The following is a 13,721-nucleotide window of genomic DNA, read 5'->3' as shown; positions in this document are numbered from 1 at the left end:
GGATTCTTCATCCTCGCCAATCATCATACGGGAAAATCTTTCAAGAGGATTCTGTAGGCTGAATACAAACTAGACTCTGTCAGTACTAGAAGGACAATTTTAGAACAATAAGAACATAATGCAATCTGGTTGTGGTGTGGTACCTGTCAATTACCAAGTGCTACCGCTTGACAGATCATGCGAGCTATTCTCTTTTTTCCTCCATGTATCATGCGGGTCATCTCAATCTCCCTTCGCCTGGGTCGTTGGGTCTTTGCGTCTTTGCGTGGCGAGTAATCCGGATTTGTATGAGAACTTCACGTTGAATTCAAGACTCGTCTAGAACATTAGAACAGGGGATCACGTTCAATAATGTTAGCGTTCTTTATTTTGTAGATCTTTTTCCTCTTACACTTCAATAATGCAGTCTGCCCTCAACTGGAACATTTATGCTTCTCGGCATTTCTTGGTAATCCTTCGTTCCTACAGAAATGGAAAACAATAGCGAATCATGAGACGCAGACCTCTACTTCTCAACATGTTCGCTGGAGCCAGTCAGTCAGAACAGGAAATAACAAGGAATATGAATATACAACACGTAGGTGAATATCAAGAGCCGCCATCGAAGACTACCATTCGGAGGTAATTTTCCCCACAAAACGGCTATGATCGGCATTCGAGGCGTTGCTGAAAGGACGAGATACTACTTTCCTCTAATGAGAAGTTGGTAGTGCCAGTCTAGATCCACTTGCTTGCTTCTCATGCGAGAACATCAAAGACTCCACCTACGTGGATGGCTTTTATAGCCCAAAGACTACGTGCAGCTGGGATCTGCTGTTAGGATAGTACTTCAAAGTGGTATATCACATCTCTCGAGAAATCTATAAAGAGTAGAGGAATTCCCAACTCAAACAACATCAATCACATCATCAATCACATCAACAAGTCCTTCAAACAAACAACCTTTACCAGCTATCTCAAGCTTTCAAACTTCCAAAACTTTATTCAAAATGCACGCCTCATTCTCCGCCGTCGTCACCACACTCCTCGCTGTCAGCGTCGCTGCTCTCCCAAACGTAAGTTTCTGATATCTCATCTCTTCTGATCTATCAACCTAACATTCAATTTCAGAACGGTGGTGGTAATCCAACCCACACCTGGGGCAGCACTTCCCCAACCGGCGCTCCCACTTGCTCCGGTACCAAATACACCTGTGAATCCAACTCACTTCTCAGCCTCCTCACCTGCACCAACATCTTGAATGGTGTTGGCATTAGCATTCCAATCATTCTCAAGGCTCGTGATGTCGAGGAACGTGAAATTGAAGCCCGTACCAGCAAAGATGATGGAGATTACTGCTGCACTGCCACCGGATTGCTCAGTCTCAGCTGTCTCAACGTTGCAAATGGTGTTGTCATCTCCTTGCCAATCATTCTATAAGCAATAGGCTCAGGCTTTGATGGATGAAGGAGATGATGATTTTGCGGATATGAGATGGGGATTGGAAGTGGGATTGTCTTGTGAGAATTGGTGGGGAGGTGATATGGTTTCTGAAGCAGCTATTTTTGTTTGTGTTCGCGTATACGATGATGAATTTAATGAGGCGATGAGAGGTTGATGCAGTTTTGCATAACATTCATTTAAATGCAAATCTATTATGATAAATCTTTTGACTGTGCAATGTGATCTTATCTTCAAGCCTTTTGTGAACAGGCTCTGTTAAGTCCCGGGTTATTTGAAATTGACCCAAGGAAATTGAGTCATGGATCTGGCTACGAAGTTAAGCTTGAAATCTGCTTACATGAACGTACATTGCCACTTGTCACATAGATTCTCGCAGGCGACTCTAAGAACCAGCGCCCTCCATGAACCAAACTCAAGACCAAATCTTATAGTTCCAAGTCGACTGTGACTGTTGTCAAATCCAGAGATATTATGTAAAATCTGCGTGGCCCTAACATCATATCGATCATATGATCTTGAAATTTAACATCTTTTGGTACTATGATATATCATTGTGATGACTGATAGCGAGGATGAGTGGTTTTAATGTGACTGTGACATCACATTATTATCAAATTTGAAATGATTGCCCTTTCAGAATAACACCAAAATTCGACCATAGTATCAGGGCGATTATAAGGTCTTATTGGATTTCAGGGCTGAGTTGTGTGGACAGGAGATGGCTCTACTCCTGAGGGTATCACCCCACTCACAGGTATGGGTAAGATCTATTATCTAGTCTCTTCTTGGAAGATCTGTCTGATTTCTCTCCTTCTCTTCGTGATTGTATGATGGTGAAAACCGACAAGTTCAGTTAAGTGATGGTCAATCTGCCATCCGTTCACCCTGCAATTAACGTGATCGAGTAGGAATCGTCATTATTCATGAGTGTCCTCAGACTTCATGAACTTTGATGTTTCGTAAGTTTTGTAGCAATGCATAATCGAATGAGAATGCATAATTAAGTGAATATCTTGTATTCATATCACGTTAATGTTTACATGAATTCACGTGGTAATGTGTCAAGTTTGTAGTGAATTTGCTGGCTCCTTCTAGCTTAGCGAATCGACGTCGCATCTACGAATCCCGTACATTCGAGTCTTTCTAGATTCGAATATTCAATGAGATCTTAATACGGTCCTCATATTCATGACTACAACTACGAGAATGCGCTAGCGGATAAATTAGCGACTATTCTCCGCGTCGCTTTCTCATATAAAGTTTACATTCATCACAACTATCCAACAATACTACTAAGATTTATCACGACAAAATCTTATTCTTTATTACCCAACACGATTTCAGCAGAAAGATTCTCGTACAATCTACATATAAGATAATTTTACCGTATCAAAATGACCAGTGATACGTTGATCATAGACGCAGATGGAGACCTAGTTCTCTCATTCGATCCAGAAGAATGTTCATCGACTCTGACAGATGATATCTGGATTGACGCCGATTCATCAGAAGATGATTCTCAGATTATAGATGCCGAGCCATCAAATACAGTGTCCAGGATTTTGATTAAGGCAACCGATGTCTCGCCGACCGACATATCAATTGAAGAACCATCCGAATCCAACGATAATTCGTGGGTCGAGCTGAAGCAAGTCCGCATGCTAGTCTCATCCAAACATATGTCCGTTGCTTCGCCAGTATTCAAAGCTATGTTCCAGGCAAGCTCTCAAGAGGGTATCGAGCTGAAGATAACCGGCAAGGTGGAATTGTCGCTTCGTGATGAGGATTCAAAGGCATGGAATATTTTACTCAACATCATACATGGACGTTTCAGATCTGTTCCTTTGGATATCAATTTGCCCATGTTCACCCAGATTGCACTCTTATGCGACAAGTACCAAATGCATGAGGTTGCTTATGCGTTCACACCGACCTGGAGAATGTCAGCTGGCCACGACTCTGTGTCGGGAGAAGACATACCTCGCTGGATCTTCATAGCCTGGACTTTCAATATGACAGATGTACTTGAAGAGATCACGAAAGGCCTTGCTCTCAATTATACTGGAAATGGAATCGAAAAAATTGTTCAGCATGACTACTCTACCGATTCCTCAAATTGTTATGGGTAAGCATCTTAGGTTTTATTCAGTCTAAATCCTGTTTCTATTTGATCATATAACAAGCGCTGACACGACTTTTATAGATGAGCTTGAAAATTCTCGCCAGCATGCAATTGCTGAATTGGTTGATATGTTTGATTACACCATACAGCGATATCAAGAAGATAGTTCGAAATGTTCAATTCGCACCAGATGTGGTGAAGATAGAGTGTCTTACCGTAAGCAATGTGATTCAATGATACTAGGCATGTTATTGAAAGGTGCCATTGAGCAACAGATCTACCCACTTCCGAAAAAACCATACAAAGAGTGGTCTTTTTCTATCTTGGAAAAGAAGATCAAGTGTATCAAACCAACTTCATTGTGCGCTGCTGTGTCATTGATACCAGACGTCCATTGCGATCAAGACCATGGAATCTCTAAGATTATGACATCATGGATTAAACATACTGCACACGAAGTCACTGGGCTTCAATTGGCATCTTTGAAGAGGGATGCATCACCGGAGATTCAGTGGCCAATTCGATGAGAGTGAGAAAGTTTCATTTTTCATGGCAAATATGGTCAACCTGTGAAGATTTGATCTTACTCCATGATTGAAAATATGGATAGATCTTTGATATACTGGAGATGAGGAAGTAGATCGTGTCTTACCAGCCAACGGTTTGATAGACGGGTAGATTCCGTAGATATTGTAATCCTTAATATACAACACAAAAAGCAACTATTTCCATGCCGTGTGAAAAATGCAACCATGTGAAAATATAGAAAAAAGGTCTGAAAAAACAGGAAAGTTAATTGGTAGATTATAGACCTTTTGATTATACGTCGGTGTCTACAATGCATCGAGAAGAAGGGCATTACAGCCCTCTTGTTTGACGTTCCATCGTTGCCTCTGGCGCGTGTCGTTCGTGATGTTCTGTCTGTTGTGAGACAATTGCGGGGCTGGCGCGGCTCGGTGGCGCAGCGGACATTCTGACAATTAATCACGTGCTCATGGCAAGGCAGCACTTTGGATTCGGTTTGTTCTTGCATCCTCATTTTTACATCATTACCTATCACTTATGCGTCTCCCTCGTTTTGCATCAAAATTCTTCCTACAGAACTCTACAAAACCCTTACAACGAGCTTTAAGAATGGCGGGCCAACAACCAAAAATCCCCACCCGCGTGATGGTCATTTCAGACACCCACACCTTCGAATTCAACGATGCTGATATTCCTCTCTCACTCTCTAAAATCCCATCAGATATAGATGTTCTTCTTCACTGTGGTGATCTCACTAGATTTGGCGGCTTATCCGAATATCGCAGCGCTCTTCAAATGTTGAAAGCCATCCCCGCCAAGTTAAAGCTCGTGATCGCCGGAAATCACGATCGGACTTTGGATAAAACATGGGTTGTACGCAATCTTGGCCACTCATACACCAGCGAAGAATATAAAGAGGATTTAGAGGAATGTGCTGCGGGAAATGAGATTATGAAGGGTGATATGGCGAGGGATGCTGGTGTTACTTATTTGGAGGAGGGGGTTCATGATTTTAGCCTGGAGAATGGAGCAGCGTTGAGGATCTATGCAAGTCCATATACACCTGAATTTTGCGGGTTTGGATTCGCGTATGAAAGGTATCAGGATCGCTTTAATGGTCCAGATGAACTTGATTTGGGGATGCAAAGCGTGCCTGGCGCGGTGCGAATACCGAGTTTTGGAGAGGATGATGGTGGTAAGAATATTGATATTGTCATGACTCATGGTCCTCCAATGGCCGTTTTAGACGAAGTCTATGGACGTGCTGGACATGTAGGATGCTGTAATTTAATCAAGGCACTGGAAAGAGCAAAACCGACATTGTTTTGCTGCGGTCACATTCATGAAGCGCATGGTGCAGAAGTAGCGACTTGGGGAGAGGATGGCATTTCAAAGATGAGAAAAGTTGAATGTGGGTGGCCGGAGTTGAATATTGAACCTATTGAAGAAGGTAAAGAAACATTAATGGTCAATGCAAGCATAATGAACTTGAGGTATCAGCCAACGCAGAAGCCTTGGTATATTGAACTCGCTCTACCTAAAACGACGGCAACGGAGATCTAGCCATAAAGGGTTCATAGTGAATAGCATTATATGAACAAGTTTCTCCAATTAAGGTTGAAAGATGAAGAAGGCATTCAGTAAATGCTTTTGGGCGAAGGGGCATCAAATGTAAGAGCTCAAGGGAGCATCGATTTGGATTATAAGCAGAATATGGTATACAGATTCAAAGCAAATGTGAAAAAGAGCGAATTTCGGCCAAGAACTGGACCACAGCTAAACGAAAGATTGCGACAAAATTTTAATGCTCGTGTGAAACCGACTAGAAGGCATGTAATAAAACTATCATTACAAAAACGAGTTTTATAATATGTTACCGCTTACTCCGAAAGCTTTCCAGACCTTCTGCGCAATCTTGCTGGGAACTTGCCCTTGGGAGGTAAAACTCCCAGTGAAAAGTACTTAAAGTCTGGCTCTGGCCTTCTATCACCAGTCAACTCAATATCAAATTTGGACAAAAACATCGCTATACTTCCGATAGATTCCTGTTTTGCGTAAAATCGACCTGGGCATATTTGCTGACCACCACCATAAGGGATCCAGGAGCCGCTGACCGTGTCCGTCGTGAGTTTAGGTTTGGTGATTTTTTCAGATGGATGTTTACCTGAATCTGATTTCCTTGGGCCGCTGTATGGATTATTGGGGTAAAGAATGAAACGTTCGGGCCAAAAACTATCAACATCGTGCTCTCCGTTTTCACCTTCATTCCAAACGTTCTTATCATGGCCCGCAAACCAGATACTTGCTAGAATCATAGCTTCTTTGGGGAATCTCCATGGACCTAGCTTAAAATTTGAGGAGACAGTACTACGCTGAAGTGCCGCGGCATTTCGTAATCTCAGCTCCTCGCAATAAATCGATTGGAGGAGGAGGTTTGATAGAAGATCAGGCATTTGTTGATCAAAATTTGCAGTTGGATGTAGTTTTGTAATGGAAGCAAGTTCAGCTTGCACTTGTGAGAGAAGATCTGGACGACAAATAATATCTAGTATACACCAAGCAATTGCTGGAACACTATTGGAATTCGCACTGTGGAGCATTAGGGCATATTCAAAAAATTAGGTTCCATATTTTAGATCAACTTACCCCCATATCAAACCCAGATCGTTAGCCGCACGAGCCTGATCACCGAAGCCGTTAATCTTAGAAAGATGCCGTGCTCGGTCTCGGAAAAGCCTCGAGCCATAATATGGCTCCCATGACTTCTTATCAAGTTCCTTGTCATTATGATCGACATGTGCTTCTGCTGATCGATGCCATTCAAGGATACTCTTGACCATTTTACCTCTTATTCTGTACGCGCCGGGAATGAAAAATCTTGGAATACCCTTGAGTGGTCCTCCAACCTGAGAATCAAAGTTCCAAAAGTCCTCGGTGAATGTAGGATTAACTTCAAATATATGTGACCCACAAAGGGCAAGCGTATTAGCGTTGAATACTGCATTTTGTACAAAAGAATACAGATCCGGTATCTCAAGCCATTCGTTCGTTCCCATATCAATTTTATCCAGCTCTGTGCTAAGATTCGTTAGGAACCGAGTTACAACTTCTGCTAATCTCACACCAGTGAGGTTATCAGTATATGCTTGATGTGAGATATGATGATAACGTTGGTCTGCGGGCAAAGGGTTGCTATTTGGCAGTGGTTTTGGTGAGGTTCCGGTGTTGTCATCCAAAAGTACAGAACTGGCCTCAGGAGGAGCGCCGAATATTCGTTCCACGATAGCAGCCATGGCAGGAATAGCAGTAAGATCCCGAGAGCCGCGGAACAATTTGATGATATATTCTGGCCCTGAAACAAAGTAGAAGCTATCGGAGGCTACTCGAATCCGAACAGGTACATGAGGACCGAATCGTTTTCTGGTCGCATTCATAAGTAAACCCAAATGATCATGGATGAATTGCATTAAACTTACATGAGATGTGCCATATATCCACGAGTGTCAAAAGAAAAGGCTAAAAGGTTGCCAAACATAAAATCCGCTGATGGATCAATCGCGGGCAGTTTGCCATTCTTTTTACTCCGCACAGCAATGACAGATTTGATTGTAGTGACGAGGTAAGACACCATGAAGGGCAAAAGGCAGACAGACACGGCCGTTGCCTTCCAGCCTCCATAAATACAGATGTTATCCAGTATTTTCATATCCAATGCAATAATGTTCAACGGCCTCGGGAGAGAAGGACTTAACAGAGAATGAATTTTAACTATTTCTAAGGTTATCCCTTTCTATTACCAAATACCAAACAAAATAGGTCTATTTCCCTAACTCCTGGTACTTGCCTTTTATTGTCCTTAGTATTGTTCCTTGAGTCTTCAAAATTTAGGGACAAATGTTTGCAAGTTACCTACCTATTGTAGGGAGTTCTTTGTTGTCGTAGATGTGTTCCAACCCCTCCATCTAGCGGTGGCATCATTCCGATATTCCATCTTGTTCAATTCGATTTATTCATGAAAAGATGACAGTAGACTTCTACTAAGTTAATCACGATGATTGTAAGAGTTGGTATCGATGAACACTATATTTGGTCTAGGAAAGTTGGAGATGCATGCTAGGTAAAACGAAGCCTGGTGGTGGTGGCCGACAGTCCGTGCTTACATAAGCCTCTTGTGGTATTTTTTAACACTGCTCCTTTCCTTTTCTATCTATGACCAGTCATTCAGAAACCGTGTGTGATTACAAGATCATATCTCGGCTTCAGAAGGTCAAGAGGCTTGCCATAAATTCATATATTCTTGATGAAAGTTCATTAGGGCGAGAGTACATGTGGAGGTGAAGGTATGAGAACATCATAAGGTTACATGTTGATTGTTTCTCACGACCAGTGATGCCACGATGATTGAAGAATGTTGAGTGTGGGATGCAAGAACAAAAGACCAAAGAGATATAGAGAGCTTCAAACAATGCAATTGTCTCTCTGTATCAGATAGATAAGAAAAGCAACAACGCACCAACCTGTTTGCAGCATTCTTTACGTTAAGTCATCACAGTGTTAGAGAAGTGTCTAAGATTCCATTCTTTGTCTGTCTGCCGATACATGTTCTTCTACGGTTAACGTTTGTATCCTGCTATTTATGCTCAAAAACGGTATGGCTTCATCATGAAAACCATCATTTAAATTGTTTCTGTACGTGTATTTTTATATCGTCACCAGTAAAATTTCCATGCAAGGCTCTGCGAAATGGACAATTTGATAAAATACAAATCATGTCACACTCCAAACTTTACTCCTCATTACTACAATCTTGATCTTCCAGTCAGTGCAACTCAAGAAGATATTGAACAAGCACATCGTCGCCTTCTCCAATTAGTTCATCCAGATAATTTACGAGGTCCAGAGCAAAATAGTAGTGCCGAAACTGCCACCCAGCTTATCAACGAGGCTTACGAGGTACTGAGAGACGATGAGAAACGTTTTTATCATCTAATGGTTTGTGAAAAGACGTTTGGTTGTCGTTTCAAATCCGATTATCGACAGAGGTTTGGAGTTGATTTTTGGAACAGTCGGTGGGCAAGTAAACATCGTGAAATTGACAGCTTCGCGCCCAAACCGTGGCCGTGGGATTATGACACTTTATCAACTGAAATAATGTGCCCTCCTGAAAAAAATGACGGGTTTCAATTTTGTACCGCGACCTGGGTAAATGCGGCTCATATACTTGTGGACAACCTGCTACCTTACTCTGTGAGCGACAATATATGGCGTCGTGTTGAGACCTGGAGAAGTGGAAACCCTGGTAATGAAACAGTTAAGGACGTATATCTCGACTTTCAACGTGGTTGCGATAATTTCAAGGTTTTGGTAGAAAAGAGAGAACCGTACATACCATGGTCACAAATTCCGGCAAACACTGATTGGCCAACTTTAGGCAAGCGGTGTTCACTATTTTGTGTCGATATTCTGACTGTACCTTTCAGTATTTTCAGTATCATTCTTATCCTCTTGATTTTAGTTAGTTTCCAGACTACCAAGAAGCCTAAAAGAAAGCGACGACGACCAGTCTTTCGGGCTCCATCGGCGAGATCTAGTCGTGCGTCGACATATCGAACAATAGATGGCGATGTGGCACGATCACAGAATCAGGCTCGGACTAGAGCATCACAACGACCAAACTCCTTTTACTCTTCAGATGGAGACTATTACGCAGATGAAGATTCGACATCGTTATATCGTCTAGGAAAGCCGCAAAAGTACTCTGTAAAGGAAGTCTCAAGTCGATATACAAATCCTTCAGACAAATCAGAATCAACTCGGTATCCCAGCACCATAACAAAACAGAGCCGAGCTACAAGTTCTACTACCGACAATCTAACAACCAATCCACCGCCAATACAACATAAGAGGTTGAAAGTGCCCCAGTCTCGTTCTCCAAGTACAAGTCCAAATTCAAGTTCCTCCACTTCACTATCCTCCTCAACCTCATCCTCCAACCCCAAACCGCAACGACCACCCTCTCCCACCAACGCCTCCCAATTTTTCTCCCTCAACCCCTCCGAAAAACACTACTACTATCCCAACAACGACCTTCCCCTACGCGAACGACGCAATACCTCTACAACCTTCCCGCCCACGCGTCAGCGATACGTGCATTACGAAGACGAAAAAGACTGGGCAGATGACGAACGCACACCACGTCTCTGCATGGCTTTAACAGCAACGGGAAAACAATGTTCGAGAAGAGTTTCACTGGTGACGCCGCTGAGTGGGAGTACGGTGGAGGCGTTGGTTAGTCCGCTTTGTTATCAGCATCGACATGTGCGGAAATGGGTTAGGGCAGCTCATGAGAGAGGTCCGCCTGTGGAGGAGAGTGTGTCTTCGGTGGAAAGGGATAGGTTACCGGAGGAGGAGAGCAGGAGGCCATCGGTACGGTTTTTGGATGATGATGAGGAGGATGACGAGTATTAGTCTAAGTCGTCAACATGATTAGCAGTAGATTTCATCTCTATTTGGAAGCTTGCGTCATGAAGTTATTCAAGAGACTTCTGAAACTAAAGGTCAACATAGATACGAAAAATATAGAAGAGAAGCAAAATTTAGGATCTCGACTATAACCAGAAAATATAGGACTCTACACTGACTCACAATCCCATCTTTTCAACTCCCCATTCTACAGCTCATAATTGCCACTACTCTTCCCACCATCTACAAATCCAGCATAACCGTATCCTTTCTTGCTTTCCAGCCCCCCTTTATCCCCTCAAAATCTACATTCATTCCAATACCGTAAACAATTCCAACACACATATCCCCATCTCCAAGCCCCAACCCTCGGCACAACAACCCATCCATAACCACTCATCCATCTACACAACTTCAACGACCTCGATGTTATCTCACCTCATATCCGTAGATCTTTCTAGACTCTCCATCCATCTCCACTCTCCATACATATCAATCAATACCTATATTCATAGATTACTTTTCGAAATTCTCTCGTAAATGATGATTCAGCATTGTTATTTTCCAGATGATACGGAACAATTTGAGGTGAGGGAGTGGATGATGGTAAGTAACTGGATGCTTGTTATGTATTGATCTGATATGCCATCCATCTATTGAGTGAATCATCTCAGGTGATAAGTACCTATGGATGGGTATTATGGTATCTAATCTTTTGTAAAATGATGACTACACTCTATTAAAACTTGACTAGAGTAACTTGAAACGCATTATCCACCTCAATCGCGATGATACCATTTCTAGGTACTTTTCACTCAACCCCCGTATTAAGATTTCACAAACCCAAAAGCTCAAGGATCGCAGTGTTATATGTTTTGACACAAAAAGGATAATCGGCATAGCAAATCTGTCGTAATAAAATACCCTCAAATATATATTTCAAACTCCTCATAACTCATAAAACCCATGGTATCTATCTATGTATCTATCTATCAATCAATCCATCCATCTAACCTCCACTCCCAAACCCAAACTTCTAAACCACACTCCCATTCTTCCCATCCACACCCTCAACTCCACCTCCATACTCCACCCTCTCCTCCTGGACCCCCTTCCCCTCCCCCACAACCACATCCCTCACCCTCTCATCCAACAAACTATCCCCCGGCCTCGTCTTCCACGGTTTGGGCCCCCCCTTCGCAAAAAGCAATTCAATCTCCTCGAGCGTCTTCCCCGCCGTCTCGGGATACGTAAAAAACGCCTGCACAGCAGCCGCAAAACACAGCACCCCAAAAATAATAAAAAGCCTCCAACTAATATTCTGAAACGCGCTGGGGATGAACAATCCGATTGCGAAATTGAAGAGCCAGTTTGCGATGGACGCGAGCGCCATCCCAGTTGCACGCGTCTCGAGCGACCACACTTCAGCAGCGTAGACCCACGCAATGGGCGCGAGAGTGACGGAGTAGAGAAGCACGAGCAGATAGCAGAAGGCGATGACGGTGTAGGCTGGGGAGCCGGAGACTTGCACGCGCACGCTGAGATTGCCGTCGAGTCCGTTGGGGAGGTAGGTGCCGTAGGAGCCGAGGATGCCGCCGACGACGAACATGCAGATTCCCATGCCGAGGGCGCCGTAGATCTGGTGGGTTTGGGTTAGAGGATGTGTTTTTTGTTTTGGGGAACATAGGGTTGATTGTTAGGAAAAGAAGGGCTTACGAGTAAGGGTCTTCGACCAGTTTTGTCGATAAAAAAGAAAGTCGCTGCAGTCCCGATGATGAAAATAGCGTATTGGATACCAGATGAAACAAGACCGATATTTCCTGTCAAGCTAGCCATTTCGAAAATATACACCACATAGTAAGTCATCACGTTTGCACCGCTCAATTGTTGCCATGCCTGCACAGACGTACCCGCCAATGTACGTTTCCACATTCCATTTTTGAAGAATCGTCTCCACCCTTTCTGGCCTTCACGTTCGGCAGCAAGAATGGTGGTGATTTCCTCCCATTCGGCGATTACGAGTGGATCGTTGATATTACCGCCTGCTTGGATATCTGCCAGAATAGCGATGGCTTCCTTTTCGCGTCCGACTTTTGCTAGCCAGCGAGGTGAGCGAGGAAGAAATGGAATACCCATCATGAGAATGACACAAGGAATAAACTGCATAGCCCAGGCGGTACGGAATGATGCCGTGGGAGTGGACTTGATAAAACTGCATCCGTATCCCACAAAATACATGATGAAGATCCCCCATTCAATAGCCCATTGTTGAATAACGATAATAGATCCTCGGCTTTCTTTCTTGGCAATCTCGGCGAGATACACAGGTGCTTGCGAGGAAGTGATACCTACGCAGATACCATTGATGAAACGACCAGCAACTAACATGCCAATTCCATTACAGGAAGTTTGGAGAGCGGTGCCGAGTAGCCACCAGATACAAGCGAAGAATAAAGAGTCTCGACGACCGTACTTGTTGGATACGGGACCAGCCATGATGGCACCAATGACTGAACCACCAGCCAAGGCTGAACCGATACCTCCTTGAACGACACCTTGAGGATTGTTGAAGTAGTCTATGTATTGGCTAGTACCGATAATGGCTGACATAGATGAGATGTCAAAACCAAACCTGAATACGATCCGTTAGACTCGTTGTTCGTACTCTGAAATTTGGGCTGTGGGTTGTAAATTGTAAACTTGGCACTTACAGCATTCCACCAACAGTGGCGATAGAAGCCAGAAAGTAGACATTGTTGATCTTTGGGAGATGCACCATTTTGAGCAGTAGAGATCTAGGAAACTTTTTTTCCCTGGAGAAAGCAGAAGTCAAAAGATTAGAAACTCACTCACCTATATATAATGATAACATCGCATGGGGAATTTACATACCAAATGTTTTTTGGGACTTGATACGAAATTTGTGGGACACCCCATGGAGAGAACCCCAAAAGATTAATTATCATGTGTCATTGGTGCGCATATTACTTTCCATGACATCTATTCTCTAAAAAGTTGAGATCGACGAGATGGTTGTTTTAATGTCGTACTATGTTTCTTTAGGGTGGAGGTTATTCAAAGCCCGTGCTTCCACCTATAATCCACATGTTTAGTAATATCGAATCACGGTAGACTTCGAAAGCATCGAATCACTCATAACTTTTGATCG

The 13,721-nt window shown here is 43.2% G+C and overlaps 6 protein-coding genes across 6 annotated transcripts; 4 read left to right on the top strand and 2 right to left on the bottom strand.

The window, feature by feature from the left end:
- Positions 1–989: 989 nt before the first annotated feature.
- On the top strand, positions 990–1,419 carry EAF02_004625 (uncharacterized protein; the record flags this gene model as incomplete). The annotated part of the gene is made up of 2 exons (XM_038900673.1): positions 990–1,055; positions 1,111–1,419. 2 exons carry the CDS (start codon positions 990–992, stop codon positions 1,417–1,419), a joined length of 375 nt encoding a protein of 124 aa, XP_038759185.1.
- A 966-nt stretch (positions 1,420–2,385) lies between these two features.
- EAF02_004624 (uncharacterized protein) lies at positions 2,386–4,092 on the top strand (the record flags this gene model as incomplete). Its single annotated transcript, XM_038900672.1, has 2 exons — positions 2,386–3,568; positions 3,627–4,092. Exons 1-2 carry the CDS (start codon positions 2,838–2,840, stop codon positions 4,090–4,092), a joined length of 1,197 nt encoding a protein of 398 aa, XP_038759184.1. The 5' UTR covers positions 2,386–2,837.
- Positions 4,093–4,699: 607 nt separating this feature from the next.
- EAF02_004623 (uncharacterized protein) lies at positions 4,700–5,653 on the top strand (the record flags this gene model as incomplete). Its single annotated transcript, XM_038900671.1, has 1 exon — positions 4,700–5,653. One exon carries the CDS (start codon positions 4,700–4,702, stop codon positions 5,651–5,653), a length of 954 nt encoding a protein of 317 aa, XP_038759183.1.
- A 317-nt stretch (positions 5,654–5,970) lies between these two features.
- EAF02_004622 (uncharacterized protein) lies at positions 5,971–7,721 on the bottom strand (the record flags this gene model as incomplete). The annotated part of the gene is made up of 3 exons (XM_038900670.1): positions 5,971–6,679; positions 6,737–7,510; positions 7,567–7,721. 3 exons carry the CDS (start codon positions 7,719–7,721, stop codon positions 5,971–5,973), a joined length of 1,638 nt encoding a protein of 545 aa, XP_038759182.1.
- Positions 7,722–8,833: 1,112 nt separating this feature from the next.
- Positions 8,834–10,558, top strand: EAF02_004621 (uncharacterized protein; the record flags this gene model as incomplete). Its single annotated transcript, XM_038900669.1, has 1 exon — positions 8,834–10,558. One exon carries the CDS (start codon positions 8,834–8,836, stop codon positions 10,556–10,558), a length of 1,725 nt encoding a protein of 574 aa, XP_038759181.1.
- A 1,030-nt stretch (positions 10,559–11,588) lies between these two features.
- On the bottom strand, positions 11,589–13,331 carry EAF02_004620 (uncharacterized protein; the record flags this gene model as incomplete). The annotated part of the gene is made up of 3 exons (XM_038900668.1): positions 11,589–12,191; positions 12,269–13,184; positions 13,264–13,331. 3 exons carry the CDS (start codon positions 13,329–13,331, stop codon positions 11,589–11,591), a joined length of 1,587 nt encoding a protein of 528 aa, XP_038759180.1.
- Between the last annotated feature and the right edge of the window lie 390 nt (positions 13,332–13,721).

Source organism: Botrytis sinoallii, assembly GCF_014898435.1.
Source record: "Botrytis sinoallii strain Bc 23 chromosome Unknown BSIN_007, whole genome shotgun sequence".
In the NCBI taxonomy this organism is placed as follows: Eukaryota; Fungi; Ascomycota; class Leotiomycetes; order Helotiales; family Sclerotiniaceae; genus Botrytis; species Botrytis sinoallii.
The sequence above is the reverse complement of the archived record's forward strand: the minus strand, read 5'-3'. Positions and strand labels throughout refer to the sequence as shown.